The sequence below is a fragment of the Delphinus delphis genome, chromosome 5, assembly GCF_949987515.2.
Source record: "Delphinus delphis chromosome 5, mDelDel1.2, whole genome shotgun sequence".
Classification (NCBI taxonomy): domain Eukaryota; kingdom Metazoa; phylum Chordata; class Mammalia; order Artiodactyla; family Delphinidae; genus Delphinus; species Delphinus delphis.
In genome coordinates this window covers 69,106,373-69,119,719 of record NC_082687.1, presented here as the reverse complement: position 1 = coordinate 69,119,719, position 13,347 = coordinate 69,106,373, and the positions used below count along the sequence as shown (strand labels likewise).

Genomic DNA, 13,347 nt, shown 5'->3' with positions numbered 1-13,347 from the left:
AGGTAAGGATGGAGAACTTCAGAATGTCTGGGACGCAATAAGTGTATCTGTTTTTGAAGCTGAAATGTCATACAGGGAAATAGTCTGTACTTTTTAGGCAGAGAATATAATGAAACTTACAGAACTGCAGAACTGGAAAGGATCTTGAAGTCATTGCGTCCAGATTATTCATTCTTCTAATAAGAAAACAGAGGCCTAGCAAGAGCAAGTGATTTGCTGAAAAGCCACTTAGTCTTCGGAAGAGTTAGTTCTAGAACCCAGAATCTTAGCCTTTCCTTGTCCTTAAAAAGTATAGACAAAAACTATTAAATAGGATATGCAAATATTCTTTACTTTATAAATTAACTTGCCAAAAGCTATACTTTATTCAGTAGCTAGACTTAGCCTGAATACAGGCAACTAGCAATCCAAACAAGCACATATAACAAGACAGACAAGGCCCCTCCTCTCGTAGAACTTATATCGGAGAAAATCGTCACAAATAAATTAATTTTTAAATAAAAAATATTAAATAGTGAAAAGTGCTATGCAGAAAATTATCATGGGGTGATATAATATAGAATGAGCAGAAGGCTACTTTGGATGGTTGAGCACGGCTTCTCTAAGGGGGATATCAGAGCCTAGATCTGAATGACATGATCTTTGAATTCAGGGGTAAAAGCCTTCCAGTCAGAGGGAGCAGCTAGTATGGGGTCCTCAGACTGAAATGAGCTTGGCAATATTCAAAGTAAAGAAAGAAAGGCCAGTGAGGCTGGATTTAGTGCAGAAGAAGGAGCGGCAAGAAAGTTAGGTCAGGGGCTTCCCTGGTGGCGCAGTGATTGAGAGTCCGCCTGCCGATGCAGGGGACACGGGTTCGTGCCCCGGTCCTGTGCTCCGCAACGGGAGAGGCCACAGCAGTGAGAGGCCCGCGTACCATAAAAAAAAAAAAGAAAGGTCAGCCTAGGCTGGATCATTTTGAGTTAGGTACACCAGGATAAGAAGGTCAGATTTTATTCTAAGGGAACTGTGGAGCCGCTGGAAAGTTTTGTGCAGGGAGTGGTCTGCTCTGCTTTATGTTTTAGACGATCACTCTAGCTACTGTTTTAATGATGGTGGCTTGGATTAAGGTAATGGAGGTGAAGAGAAGTTTAGATATTCGGGATATATTTTGGATGAATAATAGACAGCTATTGGTGATGCTCTGAATGTGGGGGTGGGGGGCGGCGTAGGGAACAAAAAACAAATCAAGGAGAATCTTCAATTTCTGGTGTTAATAGCTAGGTAGATATTTAGGTACCATTTACAAAGATGAGAAAGACCAGAGAAAGAGTAATTGAGGCGGGGGTGGTGATTTGGAGGAAGAGAGGAAGCAGTCTACATTTAACCATATACCAAATTTAAGATGTCCATTGTTTATTTATTCAACAAGTATTTATTGCGTATGTATCACCCCCTTCTCTGGGCTTTAGGAATATCAGATTAACAAAAGACAAAATTCCTTGCCCTTTTGGAGTTTATATTGTAATGGATGATTCAAAAAATTAAAAATAAGGTATATGATGTGTAGATGGCGCTAAGTGCTGGGGTAGGATATGTAACAAACAGTGTGGTTAGATCTGGGAAGGCTTCATTGACAAAGGGATACCTCGAAGTCTCCTTGAAGTTGTAAGGGGGTGAGCCATGCAGATATCTGCTGGAAGAGCCTCATGGACATCCAACTGGAAATGTCAAGTAGAGAGTTGTATGTCTGAGTCTAAATTCTAATTAGAGGTTAGAGTTGAAGGAATAGGTTTGGGGGTCTTGTGCACAGAGATGATATTTCAAAGGTGGGGGGGACCAGATGACATCACCAAGAAAGAGTATATAGGTAGTGAAGGGAAGGAGCTCCTGCAGCCATCCAGTATCTGAGGACTGAGGAGAAGAGGAGACAGCAGGAGAAACTAAGAAGTAGCCGCACTGAAGCAGGAGGAAAAACAGTACACCTGGTATCAAGAGAAACCGAAAGAGACATTTGAAAGGAGAGGACGTTGGATATTGCTAAGAATTCAAAAAAGATATGAATAGATGCAGTCACTGGGTTTGGTAACTTGGAACTAGCTCATTGACAACCTTGACAAGAGCAGTGTCCGTGGAGAGATATAGAAAGCCATGAGGCTAGTTGAGAGACAACGTAAAAGAGGGGAGAGTTGTTAAGAGTGAAGCGCTTGAGAAGGGCATGCAGATCACAGTGTGAAGGGTTTGGTGTTTGAAACTTCATCCATAGTAGTATGAGGGAGGGCAGAGGGTTTGGGTACAGATGCAGATAGGTTGGTAGATTTGACAATGGGGAGAGAAGGGAGTTCCTCTCTGATTGCTTCTACTTTTCTCAATGATGTAAGTCCATTCACTCAGTATTGGAGGAGTTTGGAGGCCAGGTTTAAAATGGGAGGAGATGGTGTGAAATAGCTGTTTAAGTAAATGCCTGACATACTCAACCTGCAAGAGTTTCCTCTCAGGGAATGACCCGGTGTGATTTTTATCCCCCAGCCAAGAGGCTAGAGTCCTATCAGGAAGCTGCCTCTGAAGATGAAGATTCTGCTGACACTCCCAGTGGCTCCCTCAGCAATATGGCGAAACCAGGGGCCCCCAGCTGCAGGATGGTTCGCAGTGGACCTTTAGGAAGTATATCCTCAGATCATCTTACTGGGAGCTGTTTTGCTCTAGGAAGTGGAGCCAGTGAAGTCCCTCATTCCAGACAGGCTGCTTTCAGTAGCCCCATTGTAAGTGTGAATGCATGACGTGAATCTTGTCTGTCCACGGTTAATAATGAAAGAACATCCTCGTAATTAGAATAGAGCCAAACGCTGTTGTCTTTTCTACCTGAGAGGAGACTGCATAAGTGCAGCTCAGTGTGACTGCCACATACAATATCCTAATTTTGGAGATAATTCAGTGTTGAGAGATAGTATATCATTTCAGAAAAAACCATAATATTTCTGGCCAGGGTTGATAGCCTGGAGAAAGTAGCCTTGGTTTAAGGATCATGGCTCACTTTCAGAACCAGCAAAACTACCACAGAGGAATCTATAGACAGGTAAGTGTGTCTAACTGATAGGGAAGTTCAAAAGCCTTTTGGTATCCTCCAAGGCCTTTTTATCTCTTTGCAGTCTTCCCCCAGATCCACCAAATCTGTGCTCTCTTCCCCATTCCTAGTCCTGAGAAGGTAATTTTCTAATATTTCTATATCAGAGCTCAACAGGGTGTGTTCTTGAGTTCTGAGGGGAAAACATAGAAAAAGGACCATGTGGAAGATGGGAAAGAGGAAAAATACTCGTGTGAAAGAATTAGAAATCAAACGTTTTGCTATACTTAAAATTCTATAAAATTTCAACTGCCTTCCACGTTTCATTAACTCTTGTGTTAACCAAGATGAAGATTCCCCAGCTGTGAGACTGGTAAGCAGTTGGTGACCTCTGAAATAAGTTACATAACAAGAAAGAAACAGCTTTGGGGAAACTTTGTGTTTCTCCATTGAATTTATATAGAATTTCAGAGTAGAGATATGATCTGAATAGACCCCAGGGATCTCATTCGTCCTGGAAAGGCCTTGAGGGGAATCTGGCTCTTTTCAAAGTTCCACCAAATGTACAATTTCAGCAACTAGGAAGATCATTTCACTGCAATTCGTCCTGTGCATTTCTGTGGCTCTAAGGATATCATACCTGTTATATTCTATCATTGCCATATGTCAAGCTATGCCAAACATCTGGACTTAATTTTTCTCCAACTTCTGAAAAAAAAGGGTGGGGGGAGAATGCACACCACCTCTTCTCTGTACTGATTTTCAGGCTGTATCAGAAATAGGTATCTATTTTCTTCTATTTTATCAATTTTGCCCATTCCTCTGCTGATCTTTTTTTTTGTTTTGTTTTGTTTTTCCGGTACGCGGGCCTCTCACTGCTGCGGCCTCTCCCGTTGCGGAGCACAGGCTCCAGACGCGCAGGCTCAGTGGCCATGGCTCACGGGCCCAGCCGCTCCATGGCATGTGGGATCTTCCCGGACCGGGGCTTGAACCCGTGTCCCCTGCATCGGCAGGCGGACTCTCAACCACTGCGCCACCAGGGAAGCCCTGGTGATCTTTTATTTCCTACCCACCTGAAGTTAACCACATAGTGACACATGTTTGGTTGGAAGTCAAGGGTATTAGCAACCAGGTTGGACTGTGCCATGGTCTCCCTCGTGGTTTCCTGATCCAGCCTCACGCTCTTCCTGGAACAAAGGATTGTTTCCTAGGTTAAAGTCATTATGGTTTTTGTACCATTTCCCATTTAAAACTTATTCTCCCCTCACTGCCTACCTCTGTCTACCAGATCTGATGAAATACTTCCTTCTTTAAATATCATTTCTCCTGAAGATTTCTCAGACTGTCTTTTCTAAGTTCTGTTTACACAGTCCCTCCTGCCCTTCAGTCCCTTAGTCCTCATGACATTGGCCTTGTTTCTGCCTCTGACATAGACCTTGCTCCTTGAGAGCAAGGACTTAAATCATCTTGAATCCCCGGCATCTGAGGTCAGTGCCTTGCATGTCCACTCTCAATAAGGTATCGTGAAGGTGGTTATATGAAACTGCTCAACAGGCTCAGTCTTCCCATTCAGTTCATGTTTTCACTTGCCCTGTACTCCAATGCCATGTGTCATGCTGATTATATAGATGCTCTGGGATTGCTGTTCTGTTTTGTGTTTTCAATACTACACCCTTACATATAGGATAAAGAGGTCTTCCTTGAATTATGAGACCATCTCTCACTCTTACTGTAGACAAGCCGATTCTATCCTTCTTGGAGACTAACGATTATTTTGAGAAAGCTATAGATCCTTTGACCTGAAAAATTAGCATCTGTAAAAATTGTGCATATGATTCTAAAAGTCCATCCATGGAGCCCAGGTTGAGAACACCAGCTTGAGAGCACACTGAGAGCTGTGATGTCCAGAAGTGGAAGGTTGGAAGATGGCGCCCTTCATGGGGGAGGCAAGGTGAGAGTCAGAGAGCGAGAATCTGAGGTCAGGGTGCCGGCCAGGGTGCACCGGCTTTGGGAGTTAGAATGTCATTGAGGACCGTGAGTCCCGGGTTCATGTGACCTATTTTAGAAATAGAAGCCTTAACTTTCTAAGTCAGTGTTTTTATGCTTCTTTAATCCTCTAGAAGTTTTCATTCAGCAAGCATGCTATTCATTCTACCTGGAGTGTTGTCCTCTTACATCTTTATATGGCTGTTTCCTTTTTTTTCACTGAGGTCTCAGCTCAGATGTCACCTCCTCAGTAAATCTTACCTACCACGCAATCCAAAGTACATTCCATCCCTCCCACTCTTGTCTCAATCTAGAAGCAATTTACTTATATGTTTAGAGGTTAGTGCTTCCCCTACCTAGAATGTGAGTGCCACATACCTGGGATCCCATCTCTTCTGTGCACCCCTCTTTCCTTGAGGAGTGCCTGACACCATAGATCAACAATAAATGTTTATAAAAGAAGTGAATTAATGAATGGACTAATGGAAGACAATGGCATAATACTAGACCAGGGATATAAATGAATAAAACATGCCCCCAGCCTTCATCTTTGTTCTAGGTAGAGGAAGCAGACATATGAGTAAATAAAGATAACCCTGTATTAAAGATGCAGTAATGGTAGTTAATTCAGAGCATAGTGAGGGCACAAAGAAGGGAATGATCAACTCTACAGGGGCGAGAAGAGATCAAGAAAGGCTGCAAAACAGAGATAAAACGTAACTTATGATTAGACTAATGAGTAGGGGGTTACACAGTAGAAAATGAAGGAAAAGCACTTGGGGCAGACAGTGTGTAGCATATGCAAAGGCTCAGAACCACAGAACTGGGGAGAACATCGTGTGGAGGAGGAGCTGTCCATGTGCAGTTATTGGCCTTTGTCTTTTTTCTTCAGGTCTGTGGTATTTAGGAATCTGAAGGAGAAGGCATTTGTGTCTATATTTAAAGTGAGGATGGCAGTGGGAAATGAAATAAAACCCTCAGGTACAGGTGGAGCTAGGGGAGGAGCAGGGCACAGTATTAGAGCTTGGTCAACTTGATCTCCCACGCGGAGTATCTTTGTCCATTATTAAACCGTGGACATTTTAGATTTCGCATAAACAATTAAAATGCGTCCTAATCACTCAATTTTAAAACAAATTTAACATTCAGTATATAGTAAGGCTACCCAAAAGCTTTGGCAGACACTATGAGATGGCAGAGAAGTCTTGGCCAACATTTGCTTGTTTAATTTGGATTTATATAGGGTGAAAAAAAGAAAGAAAGAAAGGAGTGGGGGGAGGGGGGAGAGAGGAAGAAAGAAAGGTGAATGTGAAATCTGCAAGCTGGTAGGAAAGCATAATATGAATCATGGGGGTAAATCTAAAATTTCAAGTAGCCAGATGTTATCTAAAATGAGGACAAAGATGTTGGACTCCTAAGATAAGGCTTATCTTAGAACTAAGATAAGGCTTAGTTCAATTATGGGAAGCTGTTCACATTGTGTTCTGTATTCCCTAATTAGGAGTACACATTTTCAATGCATTAAAAAAATGTCTATTTGAGGTCAAGTGGGAGGGGTTTATGTATTTGCTTTCTAAGGAGTAACATCTTTTCAATCTGTTTCTCCACCCCCTTCTTTATGGAATATAAAACCAGCAAGTGTCTGATAGTAATGTACAGCAATAACATTTTATGGCTTATCCATGTACCAGTTACTGAGTTGGGGATCCAGAAATCTACGAGAAATGTTCAGTCATAAAAAAGAATGAAATAATGCCATTTGCAGCAATGTGGATGGACGTAGAGATTATCAGAATAAGTGAAGTAAGTCAGAGAAAGACAAATATCACATGATATCACTTATATGTGGAATCTAAAAAAATGATACAAATGAATTTATTTACGAAACAAAAATAGACTCACAGACAGAAAACAAACGTATGGTTATGGAAGAAGAAAGGGGAAAAGGTTAAATTAGGAGTATGGGATTAACAGATACAAACTACTATACATAAAATAGATAAGCAACAAGGATTTACTGTACAGCACAGGGAACTATATTCAATATCTTATAACCTATAATGGAAAAGGATTTGAAAAAGAATAGATATAGATACAACTGAATCGCTTTGCTGTACCTCTGAAACATTGTAAATAAACTATTCTTCAATTTAAAAAAATGTACAAAAATCTATAAGATATGGTCCTTCCTTTAGAGGAACTTACACACCCTGTGGGGAGAGTACATATGCATGGAATCATTTAAAGCTGGATGGTTTGGGCCTGGTTCTTGGAGTAATCGGAGTTCAGAGAAGGTAGGATCTGTCCATTATAGAAAAAAAAGAGCAAAAGTCAATTTTGTAATAGAAGGTCTCCAAGAGGAAAATTTGGATCTTAGGTAAAAACACCTGTGATATAATCTTACAGATAAGAATTGCATGTGATAACACTATACTTTCTCCTCAATTCAGCAACTGAATATCTTAGTCACTAGGGATTAACTTATTTTAGAGACAGCAACTAAAGTGGAAGAACATTCTGTTCCTGCAGTTTCATTTTGACATGTATCTTTCCTTAAATCTTCTTCTGGGCTCTTCTTTATATTATTTTATGATGCTTCTAGGGTCTTGTATGGTCCGGAGTTTCTTACATTTATTTTGACAGTACTTTTTATAAACACAGTTTTGCTGACCAGAGCCCCAGCTTTGGTCAGCTCCAGGATCTCTTTTATTCTCATGATCACAGCACAGGTTCTTCAATTCCCCAAATGACTTATTAGATTGACTTATGTCTTTGTCACAAAGACGGAAGTTACAAATCTTCATTAGCCTTAGAGTAACTTCAAAATGCAGTAGAGTCCTTATGTTCTGAAGCCAGTTATTAGTCAATGCGGAGATCATTGGCACAATGAAATCACTATTTGCTTCTAAGGTCCCTAACTCAATCCTAATCACGTTCCAAAGAGCAAACGTCCCTAAAAAATAAAATTAGGGAGACCTGCACATACTAGCCTCTTCTTGGAGATTCCTGGTACCCATTAAACGCTCTGAGAAGTGCTACAGTAAAGCACTGTTTAAACATTTCTTAAATTTATTTCAGTATGGAACTCCTTGGGGTTTTGCTTAATTCGCATAAACATTCTGAGAAGGATGCCTCTGGAAATACTGCTCCAACCCATGGCGTCTGTCACACTCACTAGATGACAGTATCATCATAGACCTTCATTAATCCTATGCAACAAGGTTCCTGAGTATCCAGTGAGAAAGAAGTCTCAGATGTTGCCACTCTCTTCTGCTGACTTTGGCAAGGGGGTCCTCAAGGAAAGGATGGTTCTCTGAGTCACTGAGGGCCCAGCACAGGCACTGGCTCAGTGTTACTATGTGTGAGACATGGGAGGAAATGTGGCCAACTCGTTAATGAACGGCCATCAGATTACAAGTGCTTACGAACTCCATCAAACTGCAACAGGGTTCAAATTTTGCTAAGTCAAATATCACGGAGCAAGTGATGCTGTTTTTAGATAGAAATTTAAGAATGCCTTGTGACAGCAGAAAACTGGGACCTTTGAAACCCATTGTTAGCCTGGTAACCTGCCCGAAGGTGAGTGTATCGTTCGAGAAGGAGAAGGAACATTAAATTATTTGGGTTTCTGTTGTGCTGTTCTCATGTCTCTCATTCTCTCATTTACTTTATACAGCCACCCTGTGAGGTAGGTGTACTTTTTACCATTATTCAGAAGAGGGAAAATGAAGCTCAGAGGGTTAAGTAAGCAGCCTTAGGCCCCTAGAGGGTATGCAGTGGGTCTAGGACCTGAACCCAAACCCATGTGATTCCCAGCCTGTGCTCTTTTCTTATTGAGGCTGTGCTACATCTCACCAAACTCCTAAGCATAAGATGCGAGCCACGGTCACTCTGAATCTAATATCACACATCTCCGTATTTTACTCTGTTCTCTCCATCACCTCTCCTGGCTTTTCTGCAGTCAGGACTCCTCTAGAATACAGTGGCACTTTTGTGAAAACTTGATTCAGAGGAGATGGCCCCTTTTTTGACTCATCTGAAAAATTTGTAAAGCAGTTGACTGCATACTACAGATTTCTAGTACAACATTCTTTCATTAAAACTAGTACTTCTAAATAAGAGTGAGAAGGACCGTGTTTAACGAAATGAAGTATTTTTCCCCAGTAAGCAAAGTTCTTAAAGCCAATTTGTAAATGGAATTGTACAAAAGAGAGGGGCATAGGGCACAGTTGCCAAAAATATTTGATGATCAGAAATCTCTTAGAGGGACCCTTGGATATTAGCGTCTTGTAGCATATTACCAGGAAATACGGATGAACTCTGTTAGCGTGCTTATAGTAATTTTATTTCGGAGGGTTGGTTTTTAACAATAGTAGTGCTTTGAGCTGTAAAATATTTTGTTAAAATAACATAGTATGAATAACGCGCTCACTTTTAAAAGAATTGATATTCATCAGTTGCTGTGGGATGAATATATGCCCAAAGTAGGTAGAATCCTAGACACAATAAAATAAAGCTCTGCCCTGTGTATTTCAAAATAAGAAAACTCACTCAGCTAGTTTTTGGTGAAAGGCATTGCTCCTCTCTTGCTTACTTTGAGTTAATAGTCAAGGTAGTCTCCATTCATATTATGCATTCTGAATTTTCTATTTAATTTTTTTCTCTTTTATTTCCCTATTCTCACATCCCATGACACCATGTCCATTAAATCTTTTTTAGAAGAATAAAGTTTACTGTCTCATGCTTCACAGATTCTGGTTAGAAAAGCTCACGTAGATTTAAAACTCGTATTTTTAGGTACTTATTGTAACAACACTTTCTCTTTCTGGATCTTCAGGAAACAGATGTGGTACCAGACACCAGGCTTTTGGACAAGTTTAGTCAGATTACACCTCAGCTTTTTACCCCACTGGATGAGACTATCCCAGATCCACCACTGGAGACTCTGTACATCATCGACTTCTTTATTGCTTTGGCAATTTGCAACACAGTAGTGGTTTCTGCTCCTAACCAACCACGGCAAAAGGTGAGTCTCTAATGCAAACAAGGGTCACCTTCCAGAAGAGAATTTTGGGTTTAAATGTACTTGTTATGTCGTCTTATTATGTGGATCGTAATTAACAATAGTAGCAGGTAATATTTATACATTACTTAATCTGTACTCTGAACTTACGATGTTCTAAGTGATTTACTGGTACTAATATGTTTAATCCTCCCACCAGCCCCATGAGTTAGGTGCTGTTACTCTACTGTTCCCCATTTTACTGGTGAGCTTAAGTAACTTGCCCAGGGTCACAGGACCAGTTTGTGGGAGAGATAGGATTGAACCCAGGAAGTGTGGCTCAGAGCTACTATACTGTTTTGCCTCTAGGAGGATAGCTGATGAGAACAGTTCTTGGAAACTATGACTGTTCATTTTGCTTTAGTTTGCTTACCAAATTTGAAGCTTTCTGTGAAACTTCTAAAACCTCCAACATATGCACTACATCAAGCAAAATATAAAGTATTAAATTCATTATCATGTTTAATGATAATGTCCCTTTTCATGTACCAGTTGGGTAATGTAAACTCAATCGCTCTAAAATCCAATACATCTATAATATACCAAGGTTCTGCAGTTCCCACACAAGCTGGATTTTTAAAGTCTCTTTGTAGCTTAGAATCCATGGAAAATTCATTTTCAATTAAAAAGAAAAACTTGTTTTAGAGACTGGTGATTTACCGCTTGCTGTGCCATCTTCCTTGAATATAACTATCTCCCCTTTTGCATACATCTATTTAAAATTCAATTTGCGGCACAACCCAGTTAAATTTTAATTTTCTGTTAGATCATTTTCTCTTGGCAACTTCAGAGGTGGTCAGTTTTAACATAAAAATGTTTTACTTCCCATTAAGCTTTCATTTGATCAGAAACTGTATTTTTATAAGATTTCAACTAGAAATTTGCTCTTTGAAAACGTACATAGTTAGAGGATAACTCACTGGATGTTCTGTTTTTCTCCCCATGTAACACTTTTTCATATACATCTGTTTCCAATATAGACATCTTTTGGCGTTTTCTGTTTAAGAAATATAGTTGCCTTCTCCCCAAAGAATATAATATTCTGTAGCCTGAAAGAAAATCGCTGTAGACATATAAGAGCCTAAGCCTCATGATATTTTAAGGTAGTGACAGAAAGGCAATGAATAAAGAGTTAATCAGAATTCATGTGGAGTACAGAAACGTCATCTGTGCTTGAGTTTCACTTTTCATTTTTGAGTTGCCAGTAAGTTTGAAAATTGACCAACCTGAGTCCCTCAAACTATCATAAAATTAATACTTATTAGGAGAAGATTCTTTAATGCCTTGGGCATTTCTAAATGAGAAAATTTTAGCATTCAATTAATTGGTCATCCCAATTAGTTATTAAATTCTAAATTTAATCACTGATAAGAGTTAAGATCTAGAAGAAATCAGGCTATGAACAGGAAAAAGTTCTATAAAAATAGAAATTTGAATTCCTATTATGCTGATAATTCTTCTGTGAGCTACTTTGTTTATTGGCCTACTTTGCTTAAAAGGTCACATTAACAACCTTTTTTAGAACCTGGAAAATAAAAGAAAAAAAATACATTTTGTTAATCTTTCGATTTACTTTCTTCCAGTGTTTTAAATGTGTATTATGATACATTTGTTTTTATACTGTTTTTTAATACTATTTTTTTAGCTTTTTCAATAGTGCCCTGTAATCGTTATAAACTTGACCTTTAAATGTTATGTAACATTTTAAGATGTTTCTAATTTGCTATTATTAAATCCTTGCTTGTAATTTTTAAATTGTTATTGCTAGGATGCATATAATAAAGATTATTAATTTTTTATAGTTTAAGTTATTTCATTAGGGAAATTTGCTATACGTATGCCCACTGCTAGCAATGTAGCATTTTATGTCTTTTGCTATCAGTTTTCTTCCTAAGTGGTTTTGAAATTCACGATGCCATCAACATTAGTGCATCTTTTTCATCATGGCTATTTTTATTAACGTTTCCTGCGGCATTTGTAAGTATGAAGCAGGCTGCCATGTGAGGGAGTGGTAACTCTTCATATCTCCTTTTTTCCCCCCGTTTGACCTCACAGTTGTTACCAACTGCCTTTGACTGTATTATTGAGACCTTCCCATATTATCTTTCCTAGATTGGACTCTCTTCTCTGCATGCAATGCCCATTAAGTCTTTGGAAGAGATTAAAAGCCTCTTCCAGAGACTGTCTGTCCGAAGATCAAGTTCACCATCTCTTGCCAGTGGGAAAGAGTCATCCTCTGGGGTCCCAAATGCCTTTGTGAGCAGACTCTCTCTCTTTAGTCGAATGAAACCAGCTTCACCTGTGGAGGAAGAGATCTCCCAGAGCAGCAAGAGTCCCCAGGGCTCTGGTAACTCAGCTTGTCGCATAGAAACTGAGAAGCAAGACAGCAATGTGGATGTCACGAACGGCAAGGTGGAATCCCTCCCTGGACAGCCCTTGGCCTGCAGCCTGTGTTATGAGGCTGAGAGCCCGGATGAAGCGGCCTTAGTATATGCCGCCCGGGCTTACCAGTGCACTCTGCAGTCCCGGACCCCAGAGCAGGTCATGGTGGACTTTGCTGCTTTGGGACCATTAACATTTCAACTCCTACACATCCTGCCCTTCGACTCAGTAAGAAAAAGAATGTCCGTTGTGGTCCGGCACCCCATTTCCAACCAAGTCGTGGTGTATACAAAGGGCGCTGATTCTGTGATCATGGAGCTGCTCTCAGTGGCTTCCCCAGGTGGGTTCATACAGGACTGAGAGGGAAGTGATAGGAAGGGCTTGGAGATCGAAGGGCCACTCTCAAGGGATTTATAAAGGCAAACAAGCAGATCTGTAGGGATCCGTCACCCTTGGTGAAGTGTAGGGGAAGCTGCCTAGGATCTGGTGAGAAAGCACCTAAGTTTTGGGGTTACATAGACAGGGTTCAAATCTGGATTCTGACAGTAGCTATGTCTTGATAAAGTTACCTAACTGTCCTTTGCCTTCAATAGGTGGGGATTATGGTACCTCCTTTATAGGTTCCTGAGAGGTTTAATGATATACTGTATGCAATATATGCCGCGCCTCCGACCAGAGCCTAGAAAATGGTAAATGCTCAATAAATGACAGCCAGCATCCTTATAATCATTGTGACAGTCATTATCGATGGTGTGGGAATGGTGTTTGTATTAAGTTCTTGGTACTTTTCTCTCCCCAGGGAAAAAGAGACAAGGGAATGATTTATTCTGAGGGGTCCCTTTTATAAACGCACATTTGGGATTCAGAACTAGAAGAC

General features: G+C 40.3%; 1 protein-coding gene across 1 annotated transcript in view; it reads left to right on the top strand.

Moving 5' to 3' along the window:
• Positions 1–13,347, top strand: part of ATP10D (ATPase phospholipid transporting 10D (putative)) — an 88,323-nt gene that overhangs the window by 43,640 nt on the left and 31,336 nt on the right. The window contains 3 exon segments of the mRNA XM_060012603.1: positions 2,506–2,738; positions 9,864–10,052; positions 12,201–12,810. Of these exon segments, the coding sequence (XP_059868586.1) occupies positions 2,506–2,738; positions 9,864–10,052; positions 12,201–12,810 (1,032 nt within the window).